At 39.6% G+C, this 15,003-nt stretch overlaps 1 protein-coding gene across 1 annotated transcript; it reads right to left on the bottom strand.

Annotated features, from left to right (window-relative positions):
* Nucleotides 1–7,232: 7,232 nt before the first annotated feature.
* On the bottom strand, nucleotides 7,233–12,991 carry hal (histidine ammonia-lyase; the record flags this gene model as incomplete). Its single annotated transcript, XM_079163776.1, has 20 exons — nucleotides 7,233–7,361; nucleotides 7,518–7,587; nucleotides 7,706–7,814; nucleotides 8,612–8,746; nucleotides 8,979–9,144; nucleotides 9,239–9,304; nucleotides 9,477–9,557; nucleotides 9,700–9,758; nucleotides 10,148–10,243; nucleotides 10,348–10,495; nucleotides 10,726–10,773; nucleotides 10,964–11,103; nucleotides 11,247–11,372; nucleotides 11,500–11,537; nucleotides 11,636–11,702; nucleotides 11,825–11,897; nucleotides 12,008–12,082; nucleotides 12,158–12,185; nucleotides 12,478–12,538; nucleotides 12,745–12,991. 20 exons carry the CDS (start codon nucleotides 12,989–12,991, stop codon nucleotides 7,233–7,235), a joined length of 1,962 nt encoding a protein of 653 aa, XP_079019902.1.
* Nucleotides 12,992–15,003: the final 2,012 nt, after the last annotated feature.

Below are 15,003 nucleotides of genomic sequence, written 5' to 3'. Positions count from 1 at the left end.
CTGTGACTCTTTGTCATCATCTAATTTAGGACTATTTTTATCAGCCGTAAACAAATAGTTGCATCTTTATTCTTTGGAGAAGCATTCACTTTTTTTCATCTGCATTCCTCAAAAAAAGCATCCATAATAAAAAGCGGTTGGCTGTCATCCGATTTGGAGTACAAACGCACGTGTCAAAAACAATAAATGAGACACTTAGATTGCCTCCACAAACCCCCCCCCTCAGGCACTCGAGCGTTGACCGTCAAAACATGTCATTGTGTTGCATTCCTGCCACATATCACCACTTATTTCTAACTGCTAATCACTAACCACGCTTTACCTGCCTCGTCGTCAGACAGAGAACAGCCCTTGGCCTTGAGGGGTCACACAACCCTTGACCCCAATAATCATCTCGTTGCATGCAAAAAAAAAACTTTGAACAGTGTTGTCACCTCACTGAGTCCAAAGACTGGCTCATATGATACTACAGGTAGCTTTGCCACTTGATACCATGTAAAAGCTTAACATGTGGTGCAGACAGCCAAGGACAGGACTGATGAAGATGAAAAGGGAACAGTGTCATTGAGAATCTGCATTATCGCTGTGAATACATGAGGTCAGGAGTAATCTGTTCTCACTGTGAATGTGGTCTGTCGTGTGAATCATCCTCTCATTGAGTGGATATGTTAAAGCAGAAGAATGGGGGTCATGAGCATTTCTCAGTCTCCTCCCTAAGCCATCCCAGATCAGGACATTCCTTGAATACTGCTACCCTCGTCACAGTGACGGGTCTCCTCTGTTTGCAGGGGACAGGGTTCATGCCTGCGTGTCTTTAGATTTGCACGGGTTATTTCGGTTGTCTCCCGATTATCCGCCGGGGCCAGGGGTGATGCATCTTGAGCTGTTCTCTTTGTACATCACTTGCGTGCTTTTCGACCCTCAAATCCCATGGAGTGACCGTGAAGAATGCTGCAGAGGAAGGATGTCTAATCTCGGCCAGTGTGTGGTGTATATTCCCCTGGCAGGATGAAAGCAACGCACATGACAAACAAATTCCTTTACTCTCTTTAAATCCAGCTGTTTGTCATTTTTTTTCTCTGTTACACAACTTGAATTCTACGGAGCCAAATCACCCTAGTTGTGTTTTACGATTAAACAGCAACTCGCTCATGTTTCTATGTGGGAATACTGCAGGAAAGTGCATTTATGAATAATGATAGGGGTTAGTTCAATAACACATGAAATATTGGGGGGGAAATACTCCTCTCATGTTAAATTACCTCCCTGCCTGCAACCGTCTGGTGCAGGACCTCCACAGCCATCAGTGCTGCTGTGACATTGTCTTCTAATTGTCCAATAAGATGATGGACTTGGGGCCGTTCCACCACCGCTGGCCTGCTTTATTTCCAGACTGTAAAAGGATATGGGTCCCCCCCCCCCCCCCAAGCTGCCATGTCACCTAGTACCTTCAGCTCACTGAACCGTCTCAATCCTTGCAAGTAATCTGTCTACTCTCCTGTAAAAGCCAGACACAAAGCCAGACATGCTCCAGGCCAGGAGGGTAGGTGCCTTGCCCACAGGCTCCAAACACCTTCTGTCACTGCTTTTCCTTGCTCTTCATTCCATTTGTATGACGTTTATCTCTGCTATCTGTCTGCTTGCTCCTAGCCATAACACTCTCCTCACCCACATTTTTATCAGATGGTTTGATCTGGAATGACAAAAAAAATGAAACAGGGTCTGCGTTCTGTAAATATTAGTCCTACAATGCAACTCTTCCCATGATGTAACTCATTTGGCATTAACAGTGTTAGTTATTCATATTATACAATGACAGTTGAAAGGCTCTTGATTCTTCCTTGCACAGCAAAGGCCTCTACTACCCGTCCACAGACATTCCCCTCACCACCTCAACCCTACTCCATCCAGACACTTTGGGAATTTTATGCTCTAGATTTCACATCACCTTTCGACACACTCACACAGGAAAAGACTCAACAGAGGACCGAGCACCAGCCTGGATTTGAGATTGGACACAGAAACAGGGGAGATGTGTTTCACCTTCATAGAAGACAGGCAGGCAGATGTGTCCCAGTTTCATTTTTTGTGTTATGGGAGTGGAACGGAAACCCCACAGAGTTTTAAAGTGCACCTGTGTAATGTCATCTGCCACATGGCATGAATAAAAGGAGGAATAAAACGTACAGTACCATGAACAGTAAGAGAGGAAACAGACACACGTTTTAACATTGTAGAAACCACAGGTGTGAGTTCCTGTTTGTGTATCTGACAGGTGATGCAGGTTGTATTTTAAATACTAGTTGAACATGTTTAAGGTTACACAGGAAGATAACCAAAGGCAAAGTTCCCCTTCATTTCACCTTTCACTCCAAATGTGGTTGGAATTTTAAACTTGAAATTGTGTTTCTTTATTTGTATTTGTTCGCTGTATCACTTGTATCTCATACTATTTTGTATGGCTAAATGTTGAATTCTGTGAAGATGTAGTCAAATCCACTGTTGTGAATGATAAAGTTGTATCGAAGAAGCTCTACCCACAGTCTGAAAAAGCAATGCTCTTGGAAAACACACATAGATTAGTTCAGTAAAATCTATTTTCACTTGCTATTTGTGAATTTTTGGATACATTTTAAATTGGTCGAAGTGCTCCACAGCTCTGTTAACATTCATTAACACACGTGGTTCTGTCATTTCCTGTCTGCACAAAAGTGTACAACAAAAAGACCTATTGTACAGTAACCTTTTAAAAAAACTGCTTAGTGTATACTTTATAGTGCTGGCATGCAGTATTGAGATGCGGTTGGCACAGTGTCAGATTGTTATGAGTGTTTGATCTTCATTGTGCAGGGCTCATTAGGAAATGCCCACGCAAGACAGCCCATAAAAAAGCTGTCTTTCATTGTGCACAGTATGGTGCCATGCAAAACACTGAGGGCGTAAATCTTTCAACAGGCCTCGCGGGTCACATGGGATGGCCCCATGAGGATGTGACAGACATGGCGACCTTGGGAAGCAGATTGAAGACCGCTGGCAGTTGTTAATCATGAGGATGCCTTCGGGCTGCTCCCAGCTTAAACTTTGCTCGGAGAAAATAGCTCCATTACTGAGAGAAAATTCCACCTACTGTTCCATTTTCTTGCAGTATTTACTGCTTTAAAACACAATTTAACGAAGAAGAAAGCCATAAAACATTGGAAAATTGGTGCTAGATTGAGGATAATCATGAAGTTTGTCTTGTGAAGCCGTCTATTAGAGGTTATGATTGATGGTAACATGTTGAAGACCCAACATTTTGACTTTTTTTTACCTCAGGCGGGTGAGGTTAAGTAGCTCCCCGTGGATTCTCAGTGGAGGGGCAGACAGGATGATAATCTCAGTAAGGGATGGAGAAGATTCGAACCTGCCTGCACTATGAGAGGAATGTCGGCTGCCTCACGGATCTGCTTTAGGCTGCGTGTCTGTCCCCATGTTGTTGTAATAATGCAATGTATGTTGAAGCAGTTACACACAGTGCCTTTCTGTCTGACAGGTCAGGACAAGATGATTGTCTTCATTTTGGCTGACAGCAACCATTTATATTTAACATTACAAGCCTTTAATAAACCTCGCTGAAAGCAATTATCGTTGTCACGTTTCTGCTCAACGTTCATTGATTTTCGGTTTACATCTCAATGACCCAGTATAGTAATGGAGTCCTTTAAAAGGTCAAAGTACCAATACCAAAGTGTAAAAGACACAAATATACATATGTTATCAGGAAAAGACATATATTAAGTATAAGTGAAAGTAATCATTATACACAGGTCATTTTATCCTATGGTCCTTTAGAATGTCATATTATTGTATTGTATTATTAGATTATCAATGTGTAATATTGTAATGCAGCCGTGGGACTCATTTGAACAATTTGATATACTGGTGTGTGTCACTCTAACAATGTATCATATATTATAAAATTATGCTTTGGTTTATAACTAAAATCTTAGTCTGCCAAGTAACAAGCTCCTCAAGCTCTCATATAAATGTTCTTGGGGAAAACATACACAATTTCCTTCTGAAATATAGTAGAAGCAGGAAGTAGAAGGAAATATAAATACTCAGGTCAAGCACTGTATACCTGTGCTGTTGGAGGACACTGCTGTTTTTCTGTTACTGATACCGATATCTTCTGAGACTGTACTTCCCCTCTCTTGTGAATGTACAATGGGTTTAGTGAGACTGGCTAAAAGCTCATTCTGCAGCCTTGCTTGGTGCTGGCATGTAACAACGTGTGGAATTGCAGTTTAAACTTGTTAGAAATTGAATTTCTCCTTTCAGGATTAAAGTATTCGTTCTTACTTTCTTCTTGTTTCAGAAGCAAACACGATATACTTAAGATTAAGTGACATGAATGATTTCAACTGACCCCACATTTAAATTTTCTCATGAATGTAATTATATATCTCAGCCTATGGTAGTAGGTGATTAAAGGAGAAGGTAGGGGGATGTTGCCACCTAGTGGTTTAAATTGGATTTAGTTTGAAAGCAGAGTGATTTAGATTTCTTTTAATTAAGCAACTCTATTTAGGAACAATGCAGCAATATGGGCCCGTGCATGAAGTATAATTTATCAGCTGGAGTACAGTTATGATATTATTCATGAATACAAATTGTTTTTGGTTTCAGAGCCCTTCAATGCTCATCCCACTGACATAACATAGGGTAAGCCCCATATGTCATGTTCTTACCTATGAACCATTAATAAATGCATCTTTCTATTAGAAGATAACAGGGTTTGGTACCCGGACCCGGCAGGTAAAGGGCAAAAGTCACATGACTACTGTTGTGTTGCAGCTTGAACAAGCTCCCGTTCCCAAACTTCTCCAGAGTGCAACAGATTACTTGATATTGATCCACCTCTAATCACAGCGATACATACCACACCGGTTTGTGTCTGGGTGCAGGGAAACAACGGTAAGGTCACGATTAATGTTGGTTTTCCAATCTTTTGCTCAGTATTTGTTTAAATTAGGATGGGTCACAGGTGTGCCATTTACCAAAATATCTTTTCCCGGTCGTTTTTCCTTATTTTTTGGTGCAAAACGGGGTGCGCAGTTTTACCATAAAATGAACGAAGCTAACTAAAGTTTGACATTAGCCGCTAATTAAAAGGTAACAGCTAACGTTACAAGCATTAATGTTAGCTCGAGAGTCTTTTGTTGTGTGCAATGTTAAGGTTTTAGTTGAAATCCTAGCAACAGACGCCCAGTCTATTTCTTCCAAGAGACTTTCAGTTGACGTAGTGCTAAACTTTACTTTCATTGAAAGCTAATGAATGCAAGCTAGTTACGATAGTTAGCTGTGTGGATCTGTGAATTACGTGAAGGCGGTCTTCAAAAAAGAAGCGTACAACGACTTGGTACTGTCCCTTCGATAGCTCAGTTGGTAGAGCGGAGGACTGTAGTGGCAATGCAGCTGAAATCCTTAGGTCGCTGGTTCAAATCCGGCTCGAAGGAGACCTATTTTTCTCAAAACTTTCTATTTAAAGCCACCATCTAGTTGACTTACAACATTCGTAAAATATATTGTTTGATAAGCTGTTCCTGTAGTTCTTTATGTTAGCGTCTTTTTCTTCATGTCCTTTGAGTTAAAGTAGTTAGAAAGGGATTTTTTTTTTGTGAGTAACGTTAACGCTACCCATAAATTAAGGGCAGCAGGTTTGTAAAGTTATATGAACATTGAATTTTCTGGTGTTAACAGAGACTCCTCTGCTCCTCTGGACTTCAGCCTATGTCTGCGTTCATGAGTGTGGTTTGTAGCCTGTAGAAACACATTTTCTTTCATTTAGCGTTGGTTAAATGAAGTCAATGCAGAAAAATAACTAAATTCAGCTGTTCGTAAGTTTGAGGGTATGTTTGGAAAAAGCTGACACAATGACGTCTTTATAGTAATATTGAGCTATTTCTGTGCTCAGCAGACTTCTGCCCCTGATACTATCTGTGAAGAGTTGTTTGTGTAAACTTTGAGTATGTTTACCAATGCTGCGTCCGCAGTTCTGTGACATGCAACTTTATCTTCCTCGGGTTTTACATCACAGTACCTTCTGTAGAGCTTCTGTTAAACTTACCTCTCTAAGGTTCAGCACACAGGGAACAAACGCAGTGTGAATGTAAACACAATAGCACAATCCTGTCTGTTTACTCCGAGTCTGTATGTAATTGAGGTACTGGGATAAAAGACAATTAAATAGTTTTAGTTCTGTAATTTAGAGAGTATTGGAATATTATGATTTATGATTTATGTTATCGCCAGGGCACATATGAACTACTTTACTGTTGGATGGTTTGATCTAAAGCACAGTATCATATTTTATAAATTCATCACATTTTGTTTGTAAAATCTGAATCTGCAAAGTAACTAGTAATTCCAGCTGTCAGATACATGTAGTGCAGTAAAAAGTCAAATATTTCCCTCCGAAATGTTGTGTAGTAGAAGTATAAAGTACCATAAAATTGAATTGCGGAAGTAAAGTACCTGGAAGTTATACTCAAGTGCAGTATATAGGTAATATCAGTATCATTTAAATGACAGATGATAAGAGATATACTGTTATTGTAACTAATACTATCAGTACTTCTACCACCACTACTACTAAAAGTAAATCTTGACATTCTGTAATAATAAACCAGAAATAAGTTAGTATATTAATAGTCATTTCTGTAAACCACCTAAATAACCTAAATGTTCAGACAAACAATAATAGTGTGCAGAAAGGAGGAATTACATAATCATACAAACCATTAAAGAATGCAGCTTTTATTTTGTGTTGTCTAAACCAGAAATGTACAGTTGACAATCATTTTAGATTACCTATAATTCCACCAGAAAAAAAAGCATTTCATCATAGTAGTGTTTGTGCTACAACATTAAAACTATTTGATATGAACATGGTGCAAGGAATGAGGTAGTCATGTGGCAATAACTCAATTAGTTTAGAAAAGGTTTAGAAAAATACAACTCTAGTGCACAGTGGTGTAGGGCAAGCTGTATGCAAGATAAACACCCAATAATTACTAGAGAAATACCCAATTATTAAATTACCAAGATATGCTCAAGGATTACAAATGTTAGAAATCAGAGTTTAGTTTAAAAGGGTCAAAACAACATTGGCTCCTCAAATCAATCTTTGATCTTTGTCAGTAATTGATGCTGTTAATTCTAGCTATTTCAAAATAACCGTGGCCGTGTTTTCACTCATGGCGAACACGTTTCCTCGGGGATGCTGAGTCCAGAGAGAAGGCAGTAGGAGACCCCGGACGGGACTCGGGGATGAACTCTGTCTGATACTTGTCGATGTAAGGTTTGGCCACATTCCACACCTGAGTTGAAAATAAAAACATGTTACTTGATTCTCAATTTTTGTTTTTCCATTTCCACCCCTGTGGAGATTATATGTACATACGTAGGAAGCAATGTTCATTTTTACTGTTGCTGTAAAATGTGTCCCGTATCTATAAGATATATATGTCACTTGCCTTCTGGTCAAGGAGAAGACGGTGAGCAGCTTCAATGTCTGGAGACATGAATCTGTCTTTAATCCACGGCCTGTGAACGGCAGAAGAGTTGAGAGTCAGAAGTGGAACAGTGGATAAATATTAACTATCCTGGACATAATTTCAGTGCACTGAAAATTGTGAACTTTGGCCACGTCTGTTTGACTTACTTGACCACACTGCGCACAAGTTCATAGACCTTCTCCAATGGAGTGGTGGTACGAAGTGGGCGGAGGAACTCGATACCCTGACAGGCTGCCAGCAGCTCTATAGCAAGAACTGATGCAAACGAAAAATTAGACGTGACATTTACATAATCACTTATTGAGTTTAATTTGCAAAAGAATAGTATTTTATATAAAGTCTTATTTAGGTAAGTCCTCTTTTTGTTGTTAATTAATTCTGAACATCTGAAGTCACTACTTTTGGTGCGTTGAATGAGAATCCTGCATTTGCAGTAAGGTTGCTGTAGCCAGCACTGCGTACTGAACACAGTAGAGTGAGGGACTGGACCAAATGTTAGGTATGACGTGACGTTGAATAATGTAGGATTATTAGTTCACAAATGGGTCTCTAGAAAGGCTTCACTCCTTTTGGATTCAGTTCTAAATGTTTTGAACTGTGTTCCTTAAGAAGAGATGGTGGAGCCCATTGAAGATACTTCAGTTCATCCAATCCTTGAATTATATGTCAATTATAATTTTATATTTAAAAGAATCATGAGGCAATATCATGTACATTATATGATATATGTCCATGTATATCAACTACTCTTTTTAAAAGTCAGAATTAGCTGTTGTTTTCAGCTTTTCAGGCTGATGCTAATGACCATTGAACTTCATACAGCTGAGCTATGCAGCAGCTTGTGTAACTTATAAAGTTATCAGTCATTTCTGCCATTTGACTCTTTATTTGATGCCAGTGTAAAGAACTTCACTGAAGTCCAGGGTCCCTACATTAGATTTAATTGTAACGTTGTTAACGTAATCACTGTGTTTAGCAAAGTTACTGTAATATGATGTTTAATATATTAATAGCAATAATCCAAATATATCAGGATTTAAAAAAAATCTTACCTTGCTCCACATGCTCCACAACCCTCAGGGCCTTCCTAGCAGCCCAGCCTCCCATGGACACATGGTCCTCAGTGGCAGCACTGGTGGACAAGGAGTCCACAGACGATGGATGACACAAAACTTTATTCTCTGAAACTAGACAGAAACAATTTAGTGTTAAAATTCATGCTAAAACAATATGATAAAATGCAGTTTTGCAGATAAAACACACCATATATATTTTTGTTTAAAATATACCTGAAATTCATCAGTCAATATTAAAACCTATTTAATTCAACCAACATCTATTTTAATCAAGATAAAGTAACATTTAATTCACTTTACTGGTGTTACTGCTTCATTTTATTGTATCTTTTTGCGCACTAACCCAAGGCAGCAGCGGTGCAATGAGCAATCATGAAGCCTGAGTTGAGTCCTCCCTCATTGACGAGGAAGGCCGGCAGCTCACTCAGTGACGGGTTGCACAACCTTTCGATCCTCCTCTCGCTGATGGAGGCCAGCTCGTGGACCGCAATGGCTAAAAAGTCCAGAGCCTTAAAGAAAGGAAAGGGCAATGAAAGAGATGATAACAAAAAGTACAACAAATACCAAAAAATACAATGTTCTATGAGTCACAAACATACATACCTTAGCTGGGTATTCGCCATGGAAATTCCCACCTGAAATGGTCTCTCCTCTTTCTGCAAATACCATCTTGTATGGCTGTTAAGAAAACATACATCACCCCTGACTTCAATTAAAATCCAACTTTGTGACAGAACCTAGAATTTGTGGTTAAACCTCTTTACAGTTTTAAGTGCAGAGAAGTGCACACGTCTAGAATCACGTAACAGTCTTTTTTGATCTTAATGCCGGCGAAGGATACAGGATTGTCAGTGGCGCTGTTGATTTCTGTATTGATGATGTTCTGGACAAATGTAATTGTGTCATTGGTGATTCCATGAACCTGTGTACAGAAACGAAAAAGGTATGCTCAGAAACAACTCAACAACACTTCAAGCACAGTCCTACTCCAATTATAACAAATCTCAATGCCCTGTTTCAGGACTATCACTCATTTTGGGATGTATAGATAAACTTGAATTTACCTGAGGACAGCATCGCATGGTGTAGGCATCCTGGACTCTGTCACAGAACCGGTGGCTCTCTGAACAAACATACCAACACCAGATACAGACATGTTTTAGGGTTCAATGCAGGCATATTACCAAAAGTTATACTTTATTAATCCATCTGGGGAGATACACCCTCTACATTTAAACCATGTTTAATATGTATGAGCTATGGGCTGCCACAGTGTAGTGCTCCAGCTCTAAAACCAGTACCTTGATCAAGCACAGTGGGAGACAATATTCCATACAGACGTTTGTGTTTTGGTTATATTGGCACCAATATGGCGTTACTGTCACATGCAAACTCCACTTGCTGTGAGGCTACAGTGTTGCCCAGATGTTAGGTGTATTACAATAACTTGGTGTGTTGGTTATATAATGTTGTGTTACTTTTCTGTTTTAGAATACGGGCCTGTGCTCTGACCTGCAATCTGGGACGGATGGTGATCAGAGTCCAGCAGCGAGCGGAAGCGTTGGGCCACCTCGATCTGTCCGGGGTGGGGCCGCAGCCTATGAATGTCTGCAGGATGAGACACGCAGATGAGGAACAATGGAACACATACAGAATCTTGGGAGTTTGAGGTAAATGTTTCTTTTTGTTCACCAGCACTACCGTCTGCTCACCACTGTCAAAGGCCTTTGTGGTTCCCTTTAGCACCTCCAGGGTCAGAGCAGCAATGATGTCTGCCTGCCGAGCAATCGCCTGGGCTCGCTCCACGGCCTCGGCCCCCAGAGAGGTGATCATTTGGGTCCCGTTGATCAAAGCAAGACCCTGTGTGGGGGAAAGACTGGGAGTGAGATGTACATATTTTCCACTTTAAGAAGCCACGAGGAAAAAGCAGCGCATGCTGCACTATATTGTGTTGTCTAATTAGAATTATAAACACTGTTGTTGTTCATCTGTGCCTGAGGAGAAACCACAATGCATTCCCAGTGAACCCAGGGTCAGGTTCTATAGTGCAGCCAAATCAAACATGAGAGCGCATGGTGGGTTAACCTTACCTCTTTAGGCCTTAGTGATATTGGCTTCAGTCCATGGGCCTCCAGGACCTGTCCAGAGATGAAAGGAGAAAAAAACATGTAAAAGGTTAAGGGTCATCAAAAAGCAAACATGTTTTCCTATTGGACCTTGCTACCTGTCAGTCTTACAAGCAGAGGCCGTATTTCCTGCATGATTAAGCAAGTTATGTTGTCCAACCATGGAAAAGGCATTATGACAGTTATATCTGAAAGATCTTACATATTTGGCATCTGCCCATCCGCTCTTGGGAGACCACATTTTCCCCTCTCCCATCAGCCCCAGGGCCAGGTGAGAAAGGGGTGCAAGGTCTCCACTTGCACCAACGCTTCCCTTCTCTGGGACATAGGAGAGGCAGGAAGCTGCAGGGATAGAGTGAGTTAGAGATGAAGATTAGTTGTGTGACAGTCAGCTTCCCCAATACTGATCCCTAAAAGAAAGTTATCAGCAATCAACTGATCTGATATCCCCGGTCGGTTAACATAAAATGAGGCTGGTGGCTTACCGTTGAAGGCTTGGATCATGGCATGAAGGGTTTCCAGAGAAATTCCGCTGTGCCCTTTGGCCAGAACATTGATCCTCAGAGCGAGAAGCATGCGGGTCCTTTCTGGGCTCAGCGGGTTTCCCACACCTACACACCATAGCATAACGTTGGTGGTATAAATACAGCAAAACCTAAAAGACTTTGTCAGGAGCGCTGAAAATGTGGAGATTTTAATTTTAGACTAATAATCGAGCATTACTGAGCGCTTTATTACCTGCCGAGTGTGACCGCACCAAGTTTTCCTGCAGCTCCCTGTGGAACAAGCACACATCAGCACATAAAACCAGCTCAGACTGCAACAGAAGATGTGACATTGCCAAAGTAAACGGACTGTAAAATATTGTCTGTACTTGAGCTTGCTGACAGGAATAACTGTTCGGGCAAATTTGCCAAAACCTGTTGTGATTCCATAGACAACTGGAGGAACAGAGAGAGAGAGAGAGACAGAGAACTCAGTACATGGGATCATTGACTTTATGAAATACCGTATTGTATCAGTAGCTGAGTAATAATCAATGCATTTACGGCCTTCATTTTACCTCTGTTTTCTTTGACAATAATGTCCAAAAGCTCTCTGGCTTTCACAACTTTTTTTTCTGCATCCAAAGTCAGCTGAAAATGTTGGTAAAGGGAATTGTTAAGTTAAGTCAAAGATTTAAAAAGAAAAAGTCAAAGATTAAACAGACTAGCCATGAAGACAAATACAATTTGTTGATCATTACCTTTATCTTGTAGAGTCCTCTTCCTAAGTTGACCAGATCTGTCGATGTCAGGCTGTTTCCATCCAAGGAAATATACTGCACATGAAGAGTTGTGTTACACAGAAGTAGTCAGTGAAATAGCATTTCAATTGTAGTAGTATAAACACTTACCTCTGCGGGTTCTCTGTATAATGCTGTACTATTTCACATAGTAATTAAGGATAACGTCCAATACAATGTTGCACAATACTGTATTATCTTATTACAGAAATTATAAAAAACATACATGTAATCTTTTCAAATGTATAACTGATATTTATTTTACTCTTTCAAAAGTCAGTGTTACCCTCAATTGAAAACAATGTAATTGCATAAACAAAATTAAAAACTGATTTAAAAATAAAAAAAGATAAAAATATTATTTAGTACCAACTTCACTGCCCAGGTTCCATTATTAAAAGGGCACAAATACTTAATATGTTTAAGGATACAGATGAGAAACTCCAGGCTCATACGGGATGAAGTCAGGAGACATGGTGTCCCCTTCAATAGCTGTAAGTACAGGACATTAATATTAAACATTGTACACATTTCTTCCTGGTAGATATTGTAACATCTAGGCTACATTTAACAGTCTCCTATCGTCGGTACATACCTAACCATGCACAATTACGCACAACAAGTGGCAAAACTGTCGCCTAAATGTGATGCATAACATTCTTATTAACTTATTTCTTTTAAATGTGTACGGTCTTTACCAAGCTCGACAAAGTCATTGTCCTCCAGTACATCCTTGATGGTGTCATCCGCGTCCAACAAACCCAAACCCTGGCACCTGCGCACAACAAAACGAGTGTCCTTCAGAACCGTGATGCCGCCGTTGTCTGGCTTGTTCTTCATGTAACGTTTAAGCGCCTCGTGTCCGAGCCACCGGATGGTGTTCGTGGTATCCCGGCAGGGCACCGCCAGCCACTCATCTCGGATATGGACAGTAAAACCAGGCATTGCGCTTCAGCGGGTCTCTTGCTGCAGTGAGCGCTGCTCGCCGCTCCCCAGGGTACCACCTTCAGCCACCTAAAGTTCAGCCGCCAATCAGACGCGCCGCTCAGGGGGCACGCCTCGCCGGTGTCACACCTCTGAGGACCACTGACCTCCACAGGTCGGTCATGATGTTTCGACACATCGACCCAAAAGCTTAACCATAAACGCACCGGCAGCGAAAAACATGCTGGCTTTCATGTGTTTGAAGGAACCAAACGTGACGTATCTGCTGACTTTTTAAAAACTAGTTGACTGGAAGACAGGTAGACAATATTGTCCTTAAAGTGTAACAACCGGACCAGTTATTGTTTTACTACCAACAACAAAATCAAGTGACTCTTATTCTCAAAATTACTTAAAATGTTATCAAAAATGTATCTGAAATGTATCCTATTACTACTGATGGCTTCACTTGCTCTCAGACATTTCGAGTGTTCGTGAAAGTTACACGAGGTGGACACGATACTGTGAACATTTGTAACTCAGTTTGTTGATTCAATATAATGTTACGTGGTAGGGGTGCAAAGGTTAAATCCTATGATAATTTGTATCTGCAAAGATAAGTGCATCATCAAAATCTCGCACACAATTTTATTTGATTTACCTCGATTGGAATAAAATGAATTCTTCCAAAAAGTGCTGAACAAAGGTAGTTGTTAAAGAAAACTTAAATAATTGATAAAACAGTTATTAAACATGTATCCTCACACTAAGTCGCTCAATGAATGACATTTATTTACAACACATTTATGATGTTTTCAACTATTTAATCATGAATGCAATCTTTCCCCCTATTTTGCTCTGCAGAATTAAGCTCACAGAAAGTATCTAAAAGTCAATATGCTTTGTTTTAGTTTTTTATTTGTGTGAATTGATTCAAATATTGGAATTTGATGCAGTTTACCTCAAACCTACAGGGTTTTGTACATTATTTTCAGATAGCAATTTTACACGTGTGAATAAAACCTGAGCAGCTTTCTCAAAGATCCCACTTCATTTCTAAAAATGACAACAATGTAATCATGACCTTAACCACATACCAAACTTGTAACTAACGCAAATTACTCTTTTTGATTAGATTAGATTTAGATTTCTGTAAACATTTTATAAACTTTTCAGTTCAAATAGATTTTTAATTGTGAAAGCTCATATTTACCAAATAAAACGTGTGGGTTCTGATGCAATGCTATATACCAAAACTATTAAAACCTGCCGTAAACATCTCTGTGTGTGTCCCACAAAGTGGTCAAAGGTGCACACCGTGTATTTGCAACATCACCGGTTCAATGCCATTGGATGATTTTGTTGCATGTCATCCCTCTTTGCTCTTTCTAGTGTTCTGAATATCAAATAAAGACAAAAAATGCCTGAAAAATCAACTTAAAATATAAATGTAACATCTCAAAGGTCCTACCCACACAACTTAACATCGTATGTGTCAATCATGGTGCTTCTGTCCCAGTAACAACCAAGATAGGTCAGTAAGTAGACGTGCAACAAATGAAGGTAAAAGTGATTTATTCTGTTGTTGTTTGACATTTCATAGAAGTATAACAACCAGCAATTTTTTGAGAAAAAAAGTTTGAGAGAATAAATGCAATTCCTGAATGTACTTTCTTTTATAATTCAATTAAATAATCCTACAATAGCTAAGGTCACAAAATCAAAGAAAGAACAAAAACAAATGTATACACACATACTGAAACTTAAAATAATACATTACAATATTAATATTAATAACAGCTTTAGTTAAGTTACTTTGCAGATTTAGATTAATTCAAAATATAAATCACCTGTATGATGTTTTATTATAGACTGAGCTATAAAGCAGTATAAAGTAATTCAGATTATAAGAGTATCCCTACCTCTACCAGCTACAACATTAAAGTTATATACACAATTATAATATGAATCTGAAATGGGTCTCTCTGTATAATGAGTACTTTTACTTTCAGTACTTTAAAGTACGTTTTGAT

Source organism: Pholis gunnellus (genome assembly GCF_910591455.1).
Source record: "Pholis gunnellus genome assembly, chromosome: 7".
In the NCBI taxonomy this organism is placed as follows: domain Eukaryota; kingdom Metazoa; phylum Chordata; class Actinopteri; order Perciformes; family Pholidae; genus Pholis; species Pholis gunnellus.
This window is presented reverse-complemented; position numbering and strand designations above follow the sequence as displayed.